We start from the raw sequence: 1,870 nt of genomic DNA, 5'->3' as shown, positions 1-1,870 counted from the left end.
CTCTCTCTCTCTCTCTCTCTCTCTCTCTCTCTCTCTCTCTCTCCTCTCTCTCCCTCCTTCTCTCTCACCCCACCTCTCTCTCCCTTCCTTCCTTCCTTTCTCTTTTTGTATAATAGGAGTTTTTCAAAATTTCTCTATAGAGACTTAAATCTTGAAGACATTTTTAAACTCATGCAGCAACTATGAAAGCAATTCAGTACATTGAAAATGAAGACTGTAGTGAATTAGAGTAGAACATTTTGCTGTAAATTCTAAGAATCAATTATTTTCAATTATGTTTACTTAAAAACTTTTATACATAATTATATCCTGAAAATAATGTTAGCTATGTATCATATATGCTTAGTCACCTTAAAATTAATATATAGAAAATTTACAAAGGAATTATGGTGATAATGTGAGGTGACAGATGTGGTATGTCTGGAAAGAAGAGTGAACATCACTGCTGACATTGTGATGACCAGTGAGAGGAAAAATATTATTTTGAATTTTTTTTCTGTTGCTTAATTTGCCCTAATATTGCCTTCTCTATCTACTTGATTGATTTTTATATTTTGACCTGGATTGTTTAATAGATTTTACAGTGGGTTCTTTGATCAATCACAATACGACTTGTTTCCTAAATATTCTATTTTTAGTTCTTAGCCAACAGCATTTTAGTCTGTTCATGCGTGTCTCTGTAAACCACATTGTGAAATGTACAAAACTTCGTCATCTGAAAGCTGTTAATAATGAAAAGAACCTTGTACTTAAGTTTGATGAGGTGAAGTATTTTTCTGTACAGGTAAAGTGAAGATTTCCTTCTCAATATAATGATGTGTCTTTATAGTTTCAAATATTCCAACCACTTATATCTTTTGGGGGAAAAGGTAGACAGGAAGCAGAGGCAGTGCTGGCTCCTCTGGAGTTTTGCAGTGCTTTGCGGCTCTGGTGAGGCCTGTGCTGTGTGAAGTGCTGTGCGGTGCCTCTCCTCGGCACAGTCCTCCCTGCCATGTGGCTGTGTGAGGCTCTAATCTTGTGCCGTAAATAAGGTTTGCTCTCCTTGCTCTTCCTGTTTCCCCTGCCATCTTCCACCCTTTCTTTGTCCACTCTCACGTTACTTCCTCTCTGCTTATATATTTCCCTCATATACACGCCTCTAATTGTTTTCAACAACCCCAAATCTCTCTCTTCTTCCCAACCCTCTGTCACACAGACAGAGAGGCAAGCAGGCAGGCAGACAGACAGACAGACAGACAGACAGACAGACAGACAGATAAACACACACACTTTTAGAAAATTATCTTTACCATGAAGAAACTGAGGTGCCATGGGACTTTGTTGGGGTCACAGGGCTGGAATGTGGGAGAGCTGGGGGTGTATACACTCTAGCTTGAAGCCGCACTCCATTAAACTGCCACTCAACTGCAACTTGGTATGCTTCTGTTTATAGTTAAGCTTCTTAAAAGCTTAAATATATTTTAAAGCTTTCTTGAAATAGTGGCTGATAGTCCAGTGGTCAAGACTACTTGCTGCCTTTGAAAACAGCTTGGGTTTGACCCCCCCACACCCTTATCAGGATGTAACCGGTTTTAGGGGATCTGACATCCCCTTCTGGCCTCCATGAGTATCTGCATACATGCAGTATGCATATATACACTCAAGCACGCACACACATTTACACATAAAATAAATGAATACATCTTTTAAAAATTAGTAGTATCCTTGTATCAAGTTTGAAGAAGAGGACTTTATAAGTTACTCTTTCTCTGAGATGAATGCTTTTCCAAATTATCACAGCTAATGAAATAGATTCTTACCCGCACCTAATGTCTGTGCCACCCTCCAAGCAGAACCATTGTTCATTGAAACAATTGGTGAATGACTTTAT

At 38.8% G+C, this 1,870-nt stretch overlaps 1 protein-coding gene across 2 annotated transcripts in view; it reads left to right on the top strand.

Annotated features, from left to right (window-relative positions):
* The window catches only part of C2cd6 (C2 calcium dependent domain containing 6), a 103,415-nt gene that overhangs the window by 18,326 nt on the left and 83,219 nt on the right, over positions 1-1,870 (top strand). For both annotated transcript variants that reach the window (XM_031367593.1, XM_031367594.1), the window contains exon 4: positions 639-784. In XM_031367593.1, the coding sequence (XP_031223453.1) occupies positions 639-784 (146 nt within the window). The remainder of the gene's footprint in view (positions 1-638; positions 785-1,870) is intronic.

This window comes from Mastomys coucha, unplaced genomic scaffold, assembly GCF_008632895.1.
Source record: "Mastomys coucha isolate ucsf_1 unplaced genomic scaffold, UCSF_Mcou_1 pScaffold14, whole genome shotgun sequence".
NCBI lineage: Eukaryota > Metazoa > Chordata > Mammalia > Rodentia > Muridae > Mastomys > Mastomys coucha.
This window is presented reverse-complemented; position numbering and strand designations above follow the sequence as displayed.